Source organism: Amphiura filiformis, chromosome 18 (assembly GCF_039555335.1).
Source record: "Amphiura filiformis chromosome 18, Afil_fr2py, whole genome shotgun sequence".
NCBI lineage: Eukaryota > Metazoa > Echinodermata > Ophiuroidea > Amphilepidida > Amphiuridae > Amphiura > Amphiura filiformis.
The window spans coordinates 1,479,894-1,497,864 of record NC_092645.1 but is presented as its reverse complement, the minus strand read 5'-3'; the positions used below and the strand labels follow the sequence as shown (position 1 = coordinate 1,497,864).

At 36.5% G+C, this 17,971-nt stretch overlaps 1 protein-coding gene across 1 annotated transcript; it reads left to right on the top strand.

The window, feature by feature from the left end:
- Positions 1 to 4,406: 4,406 nt before the first annotated feature.
- On the top strand, positions 4,407 to 17,035 carry LOC140139668 (hyalin-like). Its single transcript, XM_072161371.1, has 12 exons — positions 4,407 to 4,476; positions 5,272 to 5,508; positions 6,724 to 6,957; positions 10,303 to 10,548; positions 10,786 to 11,031; positions 11,524 to 11,769; positions 12,256 to 12,498; positions 13,426 to 13,629; positions 15,168 to 15,410; positions 15,725 to 15,970; positions 16,421 to 16,660; positions 16,977 to 17,035. Exons 1-12 carry the CDS (start codon positions 4,407 to 4,409, stop codon positions 17,033 to 17,035), a joined length of 2,514 nt encoding a protein of 837 aa, XP_072017472.1.
- Positions 17,036 to 17,971: the final 936 nt, after the last annotated feature.

Here is a 17,971-nt window from a genome sequence, read left to right as displayed (position 1 = left end):
GCATACGCATGTTCCTAAAGTAGGAGGTAAGTACTATAATTAATTGTTTAAAGTGCTCAACATACCAGCAAAAATTCATAGGGTCATCAGAGTACAGGGACTTTGTGAAATACTGGGTTCAAAATAAAAGTGCGTCAGCCGATATATGCAACATCAAATATAAAAGCCGATTTACATAATTTCCCATGACCTTACAGAAGTGATCGTGCTCAAATATAAAACTATAGAGTTTGGTCCTTGATATGCACCATCAATTGTGTACTTGTGATCAATATTGCTAGGCAAACAATCACAGCAAACATGCCAAAATCCTCCCATTTCTCCTCCATTAACACACATATAAACCCATCCCTTAATACGCCAATTACAAGCGCTCGCATGCATGTACTACATCACACCACTCCACGCCATACATACATTCTGCCAGTCACATTTCCCCAATATGAAATTTTTTTAAAGTAAAATTTTAATTTTAATTTTACTTCATTAAAGTTTGGCGGAGGCGGGGTTCGAACCCACGGCGGCGGACTGCTTTGGATACACTATGAACCCAGCGGCTACCTGTCTTCTTGGAATTCATTTGAAACTTATTGGAAGATATAATCGCAACTTCAACATAGGCCTACCACGTGACAAGCAAAGGCAGAAAACGTACCATATTTTGGAATTTTATTTGCCTAAAAACATTTATGTGTATTATTAGCACTCAATTATTGTTAACTGCGTGTTTATACAAAAAAAATCCAATAATGAACATGATAACTGGGCGTCTGTATGGACAATACATTATATCGATTTTGACACGTGCTTGTGTCTCAGTACATTTCCATGGTCAGTAAAATACTATAGAGGAAAACCTACCATTTTCTTGTATACACGTTCGATGTTTTTATCAATTACATAAAAATTCCATTTTAGACCCCAAATGTTTTTTCAGGAAATAAAAGATTAGATTACCATAAAAACGAAACAGTAATCTTTTGCCGGGTCTAATGTAATATTCACATAGGATTTTCAACGTTTTTTCTATCCTTATTCTTGCTCAATTAAAAAAATATTTTGGCGTATATAAAATTGAAATAAAATTCTCTGCTTCTTAAACGACATCAAATGTGCCACAATTGGGTATCACGAATCGTTATATATGATGTGCAGTTAATATTCATATTTTCTTTTATACAGAGGATGCTTCAGTTTTGACAGGAAAAATATTATCTTGAAAACCCTCTCACTCGGTTATTTTAAAAGGTAACCACGCTTCCCTAGAATGTGCAATAAATTAGCATTAAAATTTTTCTTATTCTAACAGCAAGCGTTTCTAGAATGTATTTTGGCGAAATGTGGTGTAGTACTACATTTGGTGTTGTCAACATATTAATTTTGATATTATGCCCTCATTGCATGAAAGCAAAGCGATACCGTGGCGGCAGTATTGTGGATTCACGAGAGCTAATAAATTAAATAAATACATTTCGGATTTATATCGCGCCTTTTTCCAGCTAGATCTTGAAGGATTCAAAGAGCTGTAATTTCTCTGCCATGGTGAATCATCACAATCAGATCGCATCATCTAGGCCAGTTGCAGCCGAACCTCAGGCGCAGACCTATCCGCACTTAGATTGTACCATCCACCAATTATCTGTGCAGCTGGGTGAAGGAAGTTTTTGATAACCAAACAACTAATCACCGATTTTTTCGAAAGCAGGAGGAAACCGGAGATCCCGGAGAAAACCTACGAGAACGAGCATGGAATCGGGATAAACCAAGTGCACACGAGTCCTTGGGCCGCACCGGGGCTTCAACCCGGGACCTCAGTGGTACAAAGCGAGGGAACTACCGCTGCGCTAACTCGCTCTCCCATACGTCGAGAAGCATTTCCATTTTATGGGTTTGTAAGTCTACGTGTATCTGTCGGGGGCACTCACACGGGTATGCTCCCCCTGAGAGACCACTGTGTTCGGACCACTCACCTCTAGACCCATAAACTTTGACCAAAACAGAGCACTTGATAATGATAATTACAGCTCTAAAATACCCATAGTTGCTCATTCCTCACATTTCTGTAAGCCATTTGTTGTAATTTTAACTCTCTCCGTGCTGGTGTCGACTGCAGACGACAAGTCAAAAAAAATAAAAAAAATAAAAAAAAAATTTTTCATGACCATATTTAGAATCATCATGAAAAATGCATTAAAATGAGTACAAACAAGCCTAGTATTGATTCAGTGGGTCTTAAAATAGTTCTTGATATTTTGAGAAAATATCTCAAAACTTGGAACTTTTTATAATACGGATAGCACGAAGAGCATTAAGAATGATCTGTTATAATGTGTCTGTTGGTTTGTAAAGTCAGGCTAGCGGCACTCTGTACAAATTGCCTATACCGATTCCGAAGACAAAAACCTGTGGCACAGTCGCATCCCCTGCTTTGTACATGTTTCCCAGGTCACGGTATGTCTACGTGACAAACCTTCAGGGTCAGAGAACAGCGCAATCTGTCTGCTGCCAAGAGCCGTAATATATTTCTATTAGTCACCTTTTTGTACCGTTCGCAGAGCGTGACGTCTGCACAACAACAGCGTAATGGCATAATGGCTCCGCCCAATGAACCACATACATCCAATAACATCGCCTTTTCGTAGCTACGTCACATTTAGCTCATTCATATCATTACATATTCATAATCACCTTTCAGGATTTGTGGCGTGACGAACAGACTCTTATATCGAGCTCACACTGTCCTCACTTGAGCGATCGATGTAGCGCCTCTCTTAATTATGTACTCTCAGGTAAAGTGCACTGAGAAACACTTGTAACGCGCTCTATAAGTGCAAATTATTAGTACAGGGTTGGTAAATATTGCACTAGTGCAAAGAAGTCATTTTTATTTGAGAACGAAGTTCAAATATTTCAATTTTTGACATTTTCGTTAACAAATAGCAAAATCGGGTATCGAAATAAAAAGGTTCATAAAAAAGGAACGGTAAATGCAATTCACTTTGTTTTTTTTACACAATGTTACGAACAAATGTAGCATTTTTACAAATTTTGAAAACGTGAAATAAAGTCTGCACAAAAAGTAATGCAGCTGTTATAAATACGCCTATAGCTTCAGAACTGATAATTGCTTCCACAATATTTCTACATAGAAAGAAGGATAATTTATTTACGCGCATTTTGATACCCCATTTGTCAAATGTCGTTCAATATTAACAACACAATAGTGGTTTTAAAGAAAAATACCCCGAGTTTAAAAGTTGCAGTTTACAGCGATCAATGGTTATTATACGCAAGCACTGTGGCACATAAAACTCTCCATTTATCTTCGCGGTGACTCCAAATCAATACAAATAGCTGCAACTTTTAATTTCGGGTATTTTTCTTTTAAAACATAGTTGTGTTGTTAATATTTAACGAAATTGGACAAATGGGGTATCAACATGCACGTAAATACATCATACTTTTTATGTTGAAATATTGTGAACACAATTATTAGTTCTGACGCTATATGCGTATTTATAACAGCTGCGTTACATTTTGTGCAGTGTTTATTTAACTTCGTTGGCAAATAAAAATGACTGCTTTGCATTATTGCACTTTTAGACTCATCCTATATTACTACTTTTCGCATGAGCTAACTGTTAGCCACTCATTAATTTTAAGAAAATATTAATAAGGAAAAGGTTAAAGTAATAGGCATTAGTTCAACGACAACGCACACAAACAGTTGAGGCAAATTTCTAATACTATTCGCATGAGTTGGCTATTAAGGGTAGACGAAGTATTGTTGGTCGAAACTACTAAAAAAATCAATTTTCATTATCTAGATCCATATATTATTGAAAAATAACACTTTGATGTTTTGCAAAACTTCATTCTACAAATCCTATACCTTGAAAACTTGCTTAATTTATTGTTGTTAATGAGTTATGTACATTTTACAAAACTGTTGTTGTTTCAGCCCTCTTTACAACATAACTCAAGAACCACAGGACCTATCAAATATATCTATGATATTTGAATTCTTTTACACGTTCGCTATGAAATAAGCAATGCAGTTTTTGCCAAAGCTCGCTACCATTCGCAAGATGCTGTGAATGACCAAATCGCAACAGTTTAAAATAATTAATAACCTTAAGCTGTTCTATCTAATTACTTTTATTTCTACAAATGATCATTAAAAACCATTTTTTCTCTGGTCCACGATAATATGTAGTTTGTATCAAGTGACATTTTGTTCTTCCTCGCTTTACAATCACACGTTATCTGGTTATCCACGACAGGCTACTGATTGATGTGTATTATAGTTTACATCTTGAGTATGTGTCATGGTGTAAAAGTTAATTTTATCCAATATCAAATGTTACTGATACATTGAATTAATGTGTTTTTTCACCTGCTAAATCATGTGGGTGACCCACGTGATGAATCGGTTCAATTTGGTACTGATGCTTCAACTATTGTGTACTCTTCCAGGTAAGTAGACACACCTATTTTTTGATATTTTGCTGATTTATCTGAAATGGAAATGGTTAAAGAGTAAATCCTTGATTTATCAACCGTTTTTTAAAGATTTCAAAAAGTTTTTTATGGCTCTCGACAGATCTCAGAAAGTCCTTTAAAAAACCTCTGGATACGTTAATGTCTACCGCCTGTGCACTGAATGTATAATTTGTCCATTTATTATAACACCTGAAGAAAAGGCACATTAAAGTGATATTATGTTATTATTATTATTAAAACACGAACATATGTTATTAAAGCATGGATTGAAGACATAATTAGGCCTATAATTTGTAATTCGATTTGTAACATTATGCTACACGATATACGTATTAATTATATATATATATTGTCAAGAGTTGATACATAAGTAAATAAAAGAAAAACCCGGTTCAATTGTTTAAAAGTAATACTCTTTATTTGTACAATGTTATAGTTATATGCAGTGGCGTAACCAAGACAGTGGGATGATGGCCGCCCCAATATGTAATCTTCTTTCCGTGTTTCTGACCAAATTAACCTCAAATTTTGCCATTTCACCTAAAAAGTGCCAGCTATTGCACGCTTTTTGCGATTTTATTCCACTTTTGTACCATATTTCACCAGTTTAGCTTCAATATGCCGCGCGTATATGTACCATAAACTGAGTTTATCGCCAAAAGGTGCCCCCTTTAAATTTGCCTTGAAAAAAAAAAAAAAATTGTGGCTACGCCACTGGTTATATCAGATATGACTAACATCTCTCCTATTATTTTATGTCCATTTCAGAAAGCATGGTTCATGTTCGAGCACATAATGCATGCGAAGTTGGTGAAGTGATACAAGGAAACAAGATTTGGCGGTGGGTCTTGTTTTCTCCAGACCCGTGTCAATGCACTAGCGTCAGGTTCGGAGGATTTAGCCAAATTCCGCCTAATTTGTTGTTTCAGCCTGTGCAAGTTGATAAACCATTCGTTGGCAGTAACATTGAGGAGATCAGGGATCATTATCATTTGAATTGCATCAGTAAGAATGTATTAAATGATTGACAATTTGAAAGTATAAATCCATATTTACAATAGCTACATGTGTTCAACATAAAATGTAGAAATAGTTAACATGGGACCAAGGTAAAATGTGTGGGCTAAGCGTCTGATGTGCTAAGGTCAATTACTTAATATGAAACACTATTTAACTTGTGAATCACACAGAATGCGCCATTGCAGTTACAATCCATACTACACCCTCAATGGAGTACATGACTTAAATGTCCCACACAGGGAGTGTAAATTTCAAATGCAGTCACCCATTCAGTTAAACATATTTGAAATTCGTACTCTCTATGAGTAACCCAATATAGTCAGGGATGTCAAAGCCAGAAAAAAAAAACAATGAAAGGACACAACATTTCATGGGTTCGATTCCCGGGCGAGATCTCCTCTTTTTTTTCAGCTTGTCTCGTTTATTATGTGCGACGGCGAATCTGTTGAAAAATTGTATTTTTTCTAATATAATTTACGTCGATCACACCTAGGTTTCATTATCTTTGAGGTATAGGACTTTTTATTTTTTTCGGAGAAGAGCAGGTAAGGCAACTACTTGATTATATTTCTTCATGTTCATACTACATACTCTAAAAATTTACGAAAATTCGCACGAGTCCGTTTTTTTAATCACATTTTTGTTCCTAAAATGGGGGTTATAGCGCCCTCAACGTGCACTCTCTCCATAGGGCTACATGTAAAGACCAGTTATAGACAAATGGCCCTAAAATAAAACGGACTCGTATATTTTTCCTCAAATTTTGCATATGATTTAACATCTGGAATGTAATGCAAGTGATGTCATCACTGCTCTTCTAAATTCATTTTTAAATGTCCGCCACTGTTTTTCCATGGGACGAAACATTGTACATTATCTACTTTCAAAATTAGACACGACTTCCGGGAAATAGCGTTATTGTCGGATCTATGAGTGATCAAAAAGTATGGTTGCATGTTTACAAGTTAAAAACACTATGGTAAAAGAACCAACAACAACGTCAGTAAAGTATTTTCAAGAAAATCAAGAAAGGAAAGATATGAGGAATAATGCAAGTTGAAGAACCATGGTTAAGAAAGCCTGATAACGGTTTTGACCAAGGCGAGTGTCTATTTTGTCGGTTATACTTTCTTGTTGCAAAGTTTAATTTTAACGTTAACTAAATACTGTTTTATGTGTTTTATTGGATGAAACTCGAAGGTTTGACTTGCCCAGCAAATGGTGTGATTGAATCATCGACATTCCGAGGAGAAGCAACGCGCATGATCACGTGGGAAGATACCGAGGCAATTGGCAACTACGGCGAGGCTTTAAGCGTAATTTGTTCTCCTCCATCTGGCACCAGATTCACCATCGGACGAACAGAGGTCTCTTGCAAAACAACAGATGTAAAAAATAATAGTAAGCAGTGCAGATTTGCAGTTGTTATTGCAGGTTAGTTTTATAGGAGATTCTTTATTTTTGGTGTATCCTTAGAGTAGTAAGATACGGAAAAGATATGAGGAATAATGCAAGGTGAACAACCATGGTAAGGAAAGCCTGATAGGAGCACGGTGGCCGAGCGGAACGGTCTCTGACTCATAATTGGAAGGTTGCGGGTTCGAGCCCTGGCAACGCCATCGTGTTATGCCCATGTGGCGATCCCCATAGCAACATTTCAGGGTGGAGTCTGGCTTAATCGCTAATGAAAGAGAGATGGACACTCCGTCCTGTATTATAAAACAAATACAGGTTCGACTCCTTTACTTTTTTTACGTTAGTAAGATATCTAGTAGTTAGACTAGTGTAAATACTCCATTACGGAATTAAGCATCTTACGGCAGGATAATTCATAGCAGTTATACAGTTGTACAAGAACAAATGATAATATAGATAGGCTGTAGTGAAGAGTCAGTCCGGGACATCTGTCAGAGCAGGCAATCTCTAAGTAACGCTTGTACAATACATTTAGAGCATTTGAAGTTTTTCAAATTGGAATTCAAAAATATGGCTTGTGCAAGGGATAGGCCGAGAGTGAGGGAAATAACTTTGGCATGCCGACGGAGGATGGGGGGGGGGGGCATCACTAGTTAGTGCATAAGCTTTTGAGTATGCTTATAGAACCACAGAAGTCTTAAGTATCGCAAAACCATATTAAAAATGGATAATATATTACAAAAAGGTTCTGACAAAATATATAACCGATATTGTGGCGTAGTTGTAAATACCACAGCATGATTTCATGGCATGCACTGTACACGTGGTAATTTTATTGCGATAATAATCAGATAAGTAAAAAAAGCAATATCGTAGAAATCGCTTACGATACACATTAATTTATAATGGGTCTGAAATTATAGCTGAAATCCATTAAGATAATTGATTTCAAACTGATGGCGTTGAATATTCCAGCGATCATCTTAGAAAGCAGCAGACCACAAATAAAACTAACCAATGAGCCATTATGTTTAATGGAATGGAATTAACAACCACAGCAACAACAAATGCACCCTCTAAAAGATTCAGTGCCAATCTTCCCAGCAAATACACAGTATTTTAGAGAGAACGTTTCAATGTCAGTTAAACAGGCCCCCCCAAAAAAAAAAAGAACCCTCATTGCGCCCTCTTTTTCTCCTATTTTTGAAAGGTTAATCAAATATATTTTGGTATGTAAAGAAACCTTTATTCGTTACCTTTAATAAACCGAAAGAAATATTTCAAACAGCTCACAACTTTTGAAGATAGGCCTATGCTCTTTTAAAGGAATGTAACTGTTTTTCCACGGATGAGGTTTAATAGCGAGTGGTCTTTTTATACATTTGAATGCAAAGGCGGAACAACATGAGACTGCTGTGCAGCAAAAATGTCTATTTTGTTCAACTTTGTGATTATATTATAAACGTTTCCGTTCGGAATTGCAAAATGTGTAATCATTTTGCAATGCAATTAATACTTAAATCTGATGATATTTGTTCACAGAGTTCCTATCCTTTTATGTATAGTGGTCAATGCACGAGGATTTGGTCACGTTTGCTGGTCGGCTTGTCGTGCCCATGGGTCACGTGCGCATTTATAAAAGCGCATTTATAGATATAGCCGAAGTACACTGTAGACTACTCTGTGAATTATGTTGTTGTGTGGATACGCCTACCACTAGTCCTCCGTGGCCCGTAGAAAAACGATAATAGTCATTTCATTCGTCAAACCTGAATTCGCCGTAGAAGTAACGATGTAACAGGATGAATTACCATAGCAATAGACGAATATAATTTTTAAATATATCGCCCTGCACTTCAAGCAGATTGCACTCATCACCTGTGTATGTCTGCAATCATTCATTGAAGGCAATACCGCTCTTTTTAAAGATACTTATCACTCTATAGAATTACATTCCAGGTCTTTATCCCCTTTCTTTGACAAACGTGGTTCAATGCATAGGTACTGCGTGAATGTTGTAGGGCAGGGTGATACATTCAAAATTTATATTCAGCTCTTGCTATGGAAGTTAATCCGATTATTACATCACTTCTACGGCGAGTAAATATGCTTTCGTAACTGTGATATGAAATTCTGCTTATGCAATTCCAAATAAAATAAGTTCTCTCACAATGTAGATGTTAACTCACAATTTAGCAACGTTTCACCGCTACACTAGTGGCTTCTTCAATGATAAAACGACAAGTTGTGAGTAAACATTACATTTAATTTGGAATCGTACCGGAAAGCCCTCAAATAACAGGTTACGATGAACTTATTCAGAGACGTAACAGTTACGTGTTTCTTTGCACGGACATATGTGACCCGTTACAGCGAAAGGTACCTTATGTCGGCTGCTACAAGTGTCTCTTTTTCCCCAATGTTGGCAGAAAATATCAAACAATAATGACAATCTGAAGTGGCGGTCATTTCAAATCATCTACAAGTCAACGAGGTTCAGGAATGTCTTCTCATTGTTAGTGGGTGGCTACATACCTATACAAATACAATACAATGCTTTTGTAACCCACCACTCACGCCACTTGAACAGGGATTAGCCATATCAAATAAAGACTAGAGCTGTATAACAAACAGTTCTATAGACAGGTACAAGCTTATTATCCTCTACAACAATAGGATTAATGATTGGTTTAGAATGCATTTGTTACTAGCAAAATAAGGCATATGTAGCTCCCGACTTAAGGTACCTTTTGCTGTAACGGGTCACATATGTGACACGATCTGGTCCATGCGGGCCAAAGTCGGCAAATTCGAAACTGAGATAGAGGCAAAATATGGAGTCAAAAAAAAATAAAATACATAAGAAAATAGAAAACAAAAAAACTTCATAACTTTAGAACCAAGTATACTAGACCTTTGGTGTTTTCAGTAAATGATAACCTATTGTATGTGTAATGTAATATTACAGTAACTCAATTTCCAAAATGCTTCCTTTGGCCCCATGGACCAGATCATGTCACACATTACCCTTAGTGAACACTTAAAATAACAGGCTATTGTATGGTACTTTAATTTAAGTCAAGTCAGAACACGTTATATAAATAGAATGTATATAGTAACATGTACAATGATTAAAATGTTCAGAAACATTAGCCATTGTTGGCAGAGTCCAAGTTCAAGTTGAAATCCATACACCCCGTTTGGAAGATATTACTATAATCTTTCACACAGTACATTTCACTGGGTTTACCTGAATGGGTGACTCCATTTCAAATCTACATCCCCTGTTGCAGATCATAAGAGGTATTTGGATTTAAACTGGAATAGCTTATTTCTTTAACCATGTTAACTTAATTTTTCCAGACAAAGAAGCACCCGTGTTTGCCTCGTGTCCTGCAAACACAGAAGCTATTACAGATTCTAGCAGAGCCACCGCTAGTGTTGAATACCCGATTCCAACTGCTACGGATAACTCTGCTGAGAAGATAAGTGTAGTTTGTGACCCACCATCGAGATCTGAGTTTGCCATAGGACAGATAATTGTCTCGTGTGAAGCTCGAGACAGCAGTGGGAATAGCGTGACCTGTGACTTTCAAGTTGATGTAAAAGGCAAGATCTCCTTTGCTTTTCTTTCCTCTTTATGATTGTCTAGAATATATTACATGACAACCTTAAACAGGCATAGACACATACACATGCGTGTGGAGCTTCTGGCGCCCCTAAATGAATGAACATTATTTGCAAGTATAATGACCGACCACTTATCAGCGCTAATGAACTAATTCCTTGTTTTTGTTTGTTGGTATTTTTGTTTGTTTTTGTTGTTTTTTTGTTTTGTTTTTCCAGACGAAGAACCTCCAATTATTGCTGCATGTCCTGCAGACCAAGATATCGTCACAGACGCAAGTCAATCCACCGCTATGTTTATATACCAGACTCCAACTGCCACGGACAATTCTGGTGAAACTATAACCGTAGTTTGTGACCCATCATCCGGATCTGAGTTTGCTATAGGACAGTCAAATATTACGTGTGAAGCACGAGACAGTAGTGGGAATAGCGTGACCTGTGTCTTTCAAGTTGACGTAAAAGGCAAGATTTCCATTTGCCTTTTTCCTCTTTATGATTGTCCAGAATAGAATATATTGAACATTATTATAAGTATTATGATATAATGATCGATCACTTATTAGCGCTAATGAATTAAACTAATTCCTTGTTTTTGTTTGTTTTTACTTTGGTTGTTTTTGTTTTTATTTTTGTTTGTTTTTGTTTTGTTTTTGTTTTGTTTTTGTTTTGCTTTTGTTTTGTTTTTGTTTTGTTTTTGTTTCGTTTTTGTTTCGTTTTTGTTTTTGTTTTTGTTTTTGTTTTTGTTTTGTTTTTGTTTTGTTTTTGTTTTGTTTTTGTTTTTGTTTTTGTTTTTGTTTTGTTTTTTGTTTTGTTTTTGTTTTGTTTTTTGTTTTGTTTTTGTTTTGTTTTTGTTTTGTTTTGTTTTTGTTTTGTTTTTGTTTTGTTTTTGTTTTGTTTTTTGTTTTTGTTTTGTTTTTGTTTTGTTTTTGTTTTGTTTTTGTTTTGTTTGTGTAGACAAAGAACCGCCAATGATTGTTGCATGTCCTGCAGACCATGATATCGTGACAGGCGCAAGTCAATCCACCGCTATGTTTATATACCAGACCCCAACTGCCACGGACAATTCTGGTGAAACCATAACCATAGTTTGCGATCCACCGTCCGGATCTGAGTTTCCCATAGGACAATCAAAGGTCACGTGTGAAGCACGAGACAGCAGTGGGAATAGCGGGACATGTGTCTTTCAGGTTGACGTAAAAGGCAAGTCTTCCTCTTTTTTATTGTCTATAATGGATTACTCGATACCACTTAGATAAAGACAAACAAACACTCAATTGTGGAGCTCCACAATGAAAATATTCAAGAAATTTCATAAAAGACCTATAAAATATTTTAATGTTTTTTGTCCCTCATATCACAGATCCTGGAAAAAAAATTCTCTGTACTCATATCCAACAAAAACTACTGTGCAAAAGTGGGTGACCAATCCCTTAGGGAATGGGATTGATGTCCTTACTTTTTCCAGACAAAGAACTGACACCAATTGCATCATTTCATGCAGATCAAGAAACCCTTGTTAAGCCTCTGCTCCCTTCCCTCTCCCTTTTTAGAGCGGTCTATTCTCTTCTATATTGAAAAGGGAATCAAAATTTAACTCACGTTGTCACGTTTGCAGCCCCACGTTCATAACCGTGATTTCATAACAATTAATGATGGCTGATTTAAAGTTGTCTCTATTTAATCTAGACGTAGAAGAACCAGTGATTGCTTCATGTCCTGCTGACCAAATAATGCCAACAAACCCAGGCGAAGCTACCGCTTTGGTTGTATACCAGCTTCCCAATGCTCAAGATAACTCTGGTGAGGCGATCGTATCCTGCTCTCCGCAATCTAAATCGCATTTTGCGATGGGACTAACAAATGTTACGTGTGTGGCACGAGACGGTAGTGAGAATAAGGATAAATGTGACTTTCAAGTCGATGTTAGAGGCAAGTATCATCAAAAATTAGCCAACGTTACACACAGGATTACATTTTAGAAGTTGTAATCACATGTATTCTCAATCAATACAAAGGAACAAAAATAGAATGAACACGTCAAAAATTCCAACAAATTTTCCTCTTTCCGAGTGTTTCCGAGTGTTTTTTTACCCTATAAAATATTGATGATAATGCCATACCGTAAAACCCCATCTACAAGCATATAGCGTGATTCTGATGAAAGCTACATTAATCCAGTCGCCATTATGGAGTTTGAGCAAATAAATTACGGATCCAAGCATATACAAACAAGTATTATTTTAAGACCGATCTATTGTATTGGTATATTAACGCTTGCTTCGAATTAATTAAGCTTTTATAAAAAAAAAAACCTCTATATATGCTTGTAGACGGGGTTTTACGGTATTTTCTGTATACCTATTTCAATTTATTATGTGTCTGAAAATCATTATACTTTAGTGGGTATATCAGACATACCAAAAATCATAATAAAAGAAAAGAAGAAACCGGTGAGTGCAAAATGACAAATATGAGGTCATTGTGTACAGAGCATTATTGTTGGCATTAGGTAAGGTTTACCGCAGTGAGAGACGGACCATGTGGATCTAAATTAGGGGGCACTGTGTGAGAATATGGGGGGTATTAGGTAATAGCCAAAAGAAGCCTCGGAAATTCAATTCTAAATGGCTTCAAATGACTTTCTTTTTCCTTTCGATCTGTTACTCAGCCCATGAACACCAAAGAGTAATCTGTCACTGATTCTGTTACTTCTTTTTGAAAAAATAAAATAAAATGAACAAAAAAAAATGCAAACATAATGATCGATCACTAATGATTAAGCTAATTCCTTGTTTGTTTGTTTGTTTGAATGCTTGCTTGTTTGTTTGGTGGTTTATTTTATGTATTGTTTTTCAGACGAAGAACCGCCAATGATGACTACATGTCCTGCAGTCCAAGATATCGTGACAGACGCAAGTCAATCCACCGCTATGTTTATATACCAGACTCCAACTGCCACGGACAACTCTGGTGAAACCATAACCATAGTTTGTGACCCACCATCCGGATTAAAGTTTGCCATAGGACAAACTGATGTATCGTGTGAAGCACGAGACAGCAGTGGGAATAGCGGGACCTGTGACTATAAGGTTGACGTAAAAAGCATATTTTGTTCCTTTCTATTTCTTTATGTAGAATAAACTCGTATGACACTAAAGTTCCCCTAAATAAATGAACTAAGAACATTATTGCGAACATAATGATCGATCACTTTATCAGCGCAAATGATTAAGCTAATTCCTTGTTTGTTTGTTTGTTTGTTTGTGGTATGCTTTTTGTTTGACACCACCAAAATGAACAGGGATAAACACAACAAAAAACTCGGTTTAGAGCGTTGTCATCCCTAAACAAAATGATATTGTGAACGTTGCTTCGTACAAATATTCAATAGCTTATTGTCACTATTGCTGAATATCGCGCAAAACGGAAAATATAAAATATAATTATGTAAGCGACACCGTAAGCGACACGCAAGAAAGCGGTCAGAGCGTTAAACATGTTTAAGGAAAAACGCAAGCGATCGTATAAAAATCAAGCGCGTTAAACATGTTTAAGGAGCGCGCGAAACGGAAATAACTCTACGTTTGTTCTACATTTCTCTCATTCACATGAGGAGCCTTTGGGTGAAACAGTCTGTAGTGAATCAGCATGGAATAATTTGGTTCGTCTAATTTTATGTAAATCTAATGATTATGTACATAAAGTGTTTGTGGCTGGGATGAAAAGCCGACCATCAATGAAAAATTATTATCTTTTGTATTGAAGATAAACAAGAAACGTTACCTAATATTTTGGGTAACTGACCCCTTAATGAATGGGATTGATTTCCTTTGCTTTTCCAAGACGAAAGACCGACATCAATTGCATCATTTCCTGCAGATCAAGACACCCAGATTAAGCCTCTGCTCCCTTCCCTCCCCGTCTTTTTTTATTGAGCACTCTTTTTCTCGTTTATATTTAAAAGGGAATCAAAATATAACTCATTGCCAAAGTTGCCGTCCGTATTCGCTGTAGAAGTGACGTAATAAATCGGATCAACTACCATAGTAATAGATGAATACAATTTTGATTATATCGCCCTGTACTACAAGTAGGTTGCACTCACCAACTGTGTATGTCTGGAATCATAGTTTGAATGCAATACCGCTCTTTTCGAAGATACTAATCTTACAGGTACGAGTGATTAGCATAATATGGTTCAATGCATACCGCTTGAACGTTGTTGTGCAGGGCGATATAGTCAAAATTGTATTCACCTATTGCTATGGTACTTAGTCCGATTATTACTTCACCTCTACAGCTAATATGTGATGCGATCAATCAAAATCAGTTGGAACTCGGAAATATTATTACCTTTTGTTTCCTGTTGTTTTGGAAACTCTTTAATTGCTCATATCTTTGGAACTCAATTTGGAGCTCAATTTCAATGGGGTTTTCTGCACAATGCAGCTTTGTAAATGCTTTTTACTATCTTATAAGAAAATCAAAATTTAATATTTCCGAGTTCCGACTGATTTTGCTTGATCGCATCACATATGATAATCGTGATTTCCTCCCCATCAATGATGACAAACTTAAAGCTGTTTTATTAAATCTAGACGTGGAAAAACCAGTGATTGCTTCATGTCCTGATGACCACATAATGCTAACAAACCCAGGCGAAGCCACCGCTTTGGTTGTATACCAGCCTCCCAATGCTCATGATAACTCTGGTGAGGTGACCGTATTCTGTTATCCACCATCTCAATCGGTGTTTGCGATGGGACTAACAAATGTTACGTGTGTGGCACGAGACGGTAGTGAGAATAAGGATGGATGCTACTTTCATGTCGACGTCCGAGGCAAGTATACAAAAGAGGCTTATTAAATAATTTTGCGCGTGAAATCGGTAGATCGAAAATCTGTTGACGTGAAAGGCAGGATTTCCATTTGCTTTTCTTTCCTCTTTATGATTGTCTAGAATATATTACACGACAACACTATAACAGGCATAGACACAGACACATGCATTTGGAGCTTCTGGTGCCCATAAATGAATAACAATTATTGCAAGCATAACGATCGATCGTTTATCTGCGCTAATGAATTAATCTTATTCCTTATGTTTGTTTGTTTGTGTTTTTTCGGTTTATTGTTCATGTTTGGTTTTTTTCAGACGAAGAACCGCCAATGATGACCATATGTCCTGCAGACTATGATATCGTGACAGACCCAAGTCAATCCACCGCTACGTTTTTATACCATATTCCAACTGCCACGGACAACTCTGGTGAAACCATAACCGTAGTTTGCGTCCCATCATCCGGATCTGAGTTTGCCATAGGAGAAACAAATGTCTTGTGTGAAGCACGAGACAGCAGTGGGAATAGCGTGACCTGTGACTTTCAAGTTGACGTAAAAGGCAAGATTCCCATTTGCTCTTTTTTTAATTGCATATGAAGGATTACACGACACCTCCAAAATAAACTGCGATAACACAAACACACACTCAGTTTAGAGCTTTCGCATCCCTGCAAAAATGATATTGTGAAAGTTGCTTCGTAAAAACGGGCGTACTTTTAGCGCCCCTAAATGAATTGATGAGCTAAGATAATTATTATTTGTGACATGGCAAAATTATCGATCACTTATCGTGATCACAAATGAATGAGGTTGGATGAATGAATGGTTTTCCTATTCTTTCCAAATGAAGAATCGCCACCAATGGCATTATTTCCTGTAGATCAACGAAGCACTTCAGCAGCCGGCGTGGTTGTATACCAAACTCCAATTGCTCCACCCCACCACTTTATTTTTATTTGTGCCTACCAATCAATGATGACTAATGCAAGGTTGTCTTTTTTTAATGCAGACGTAGAAGAACCAATGATTGCATGTCCTGACGACCACATGATGCTAACAAACCCAGGCGAAGCCACCGCTTTGGTCGTATACCAGCTTCCCAATGCTCATGATAACTCTGGTGAGGTGACCGTATTCTGTTATCCACCATCTCAATCGGTGTTTGCGATGGGACTAACAAATGTTACGTGTGTGGCACGAGACGGTAGTGAGAATAAGGATGAATGCGACTTTCAAGTCGATGTCAGAGGCAAGTATACAAAAGATGTCCATTACATAATTTTGTGCGTTAGATCGAAATCTGTTGTTTCATGTGGAAGCGAATGTTTGTATACAAAGGCCCTTCATTTTAGGATCGATCTTTCTTTCTTTCTTTCTTTCTCTAGCTCAGAATCATGATTTTTACAAAACAAAAATATTTTCCTCTTACAATTAAAAAAAAATTGTGGAATTAAAAAGATATCGTAATTGTTGTTTTCAAAATAATCTTCCACACGGGTCTAAAATTTACAACCCTCTGTTGGAGATTAAGGTTGTGTCTTCCATAATGGTGTATGAGTGTATAGATTTCAAATGGAATAGCCCATTGTTCAGCTGGATGACACCTGACACCACAATAGAATGACAATAGTAGGCCCTCTGCTTGATTTGTTTTCTTGTAAAAGTCATGTTTTACCAGTTTTAAATTATTACGAATATTGCTTTAAATCTTGACCAAAATCCACATTAATTACCCATCAAACACAAAATGTTTTCGACACCATTCGCGAAAGGTTAGAAAAGGTTGCCAGAAAAACGTTTAAATGTCGGGTTGTATAATGGAAATATAGAGGGTATAAAACGTTTTCATAACATTCAAAAACATTTGATGAATAACCTACTGCCAATATTCTAACATATTGTTATTTAAGTGCTAGCAAAATATTTAGCAAAAAATGTGTGTAACAATTTTTATAATAACATTTTGAAAACATTTTTAAAATATTGTTGTAGTGTGTTTTCATACAAAACGTTTTAAAACGTTTCCATGACCTTTAAATAACCCGACATTTAATATTATTAAAATGTTTTTATCTAAACCGAGCCCCAAAACATAACATATTTAAAACGTTTTGAAAATAATTTTGTATTTGCTGGGTACACAGTATCCATCAAGATACCTAGACGTGTACACTTTATTATCAGTATACTTTCTCAATTCCACACATAGCATGCCTTTTGTTGATTTTAGGGGCGGCGACATTTCGATCGATTCATTTTGTGATTATTCTCAATAAATACAAAAAATAAAATGGGGGGGGGGGAGAAATATTTTCCTCTTTCCGAGTTCTTGCTCGTGTTTTTTTTTTCATTATTAACTATCCAATAATTTCAATATATTAACAAATGTGTCTATTTATTTCCACACAGCTTGTCCCAACCAGGAAACTCATTTATCTTTGAACACCTCCGTTACCATACAATCACCTGGATACCCTGCACATTATATGAACAGGATTCGATGTGAGTGGACAATAACACCAACTGCGACAAGGCGGGTCCGAGTTCAATTCCTGGACTT